Source organism: Perkinsus marinus (genome assembly GCF_000006405.1).
Source record: "Perkinsus marinus ATCC 50983 genomic scaffold scf_1104296959528, whole genome shotgun sequence".
NCBI classification, from domain to species: domain Eukaryota; phylum Perkinsozoa; order Perkinsida; family Perkinsidae; genus Perkinsus; species Perkinsus marinus.
Genome location: NW_003206401.1, coordinates 1 through 937, shown reverse-complemented (window position 1 = coordinate 937; position 937 = coordinate 1). Strand labels below are relative to the sequence as shown.

At 43.5% G+C, this 937-nt stretch overlaps 1 protein-coding gene across 1 annotated transcript; it reads left to right on the top strand.

The window, feature by feature from the left end:
• Nucleotides 1–135: 135 nt before the first annotated feature.
• Nucleotides 136–421, top strand: Pmar_PMAR017576 (conserved hypothetical protein; the record flags this gene model as incomplete). Its single annotated transcript, XM_002773081.1, has 3 exons — nt 136–202; nt 262–320; nt 374–421. 3 exons carry the CDS (start codon nt 136–138, stop codon nt 419–421), a joined length of 174 nt encoding a protein of 57 aa, XP_002773127.1.
• Between the last annotated feature and the right edge of the window lie 516 nt (nt 422–937).

Genomic DNA, 937 nt, shown 5'->3' with positions numbered 1-937 from the left:
ACGCAGTCAACTACTACTCCACATCAACAGGTGAGGAGAGCATTCAATTACTATATGTACTTGTATCGTTGTCCTTCACTGTAGCCGTTGACTGCCGCTGGTTTGGCTGCAGCCCCTCCGGCTATACAAAAGCAGATGTTGGGTGAACAGCTGTATACGCACATCCAAAGGATCCAACCACAGCTGGCAGGGAAGATTACGGGTGGGATATACTTTTGTTTGGGTCATCATCAGCATGTTGTTGCTTTTCCTTGATGTTAGGTATGATGCTCGAGATGGACAATAGTGAATTGTTAATTCTTCTCGAGTCGGAATCCCAGGTAAGGGGGTGTGTTCTTGGATATTCCTGTCATCACTACGTTATTGTTTCCAGTTACGTTCGAAGGTTGATGAGGCGCTGATGGTGCTTCAGACGAAGTAGTGGATAAGAAGAGTTAATTGATGTTACCGATTTATCACGAATGGCGTGAATGATGGCGGGCTGTGAAGTTATGATGCCCAGATGGATTTTATTGACATTTTTGAGTATTTTTAACGTTGTTATGGTCTCCGATCGGCGATGCGATCTTGATGGAGAAATTGTGTGATGACGATGATTATGATGATGTTGTTATGGGAAGCAGTGATGATGAAGGTGAAGGTTAGTAATTTGATAGAAAAAGCGTAAAAACGACAACAAGTAGGATACTAGTGTTGACGATGCTCATGATAATGCTGATGTTAAGGGTGGATAGTAGGAATATGATGATAATGTGATGCGCGTGATTATGTTAATATTTGTAACCGTGTTGAGTGTACCAGTCAAATAATCGTCCTTAGGAGGTTATGGGGGACGCTCCGACCTCAACGGCTAATGTGATGAGTGGTATTCGAGACGTGGGCCAATTTTTGGGATTTGTCGTCCCGGTACCTAGCGAACCTGATTATATACGCGACC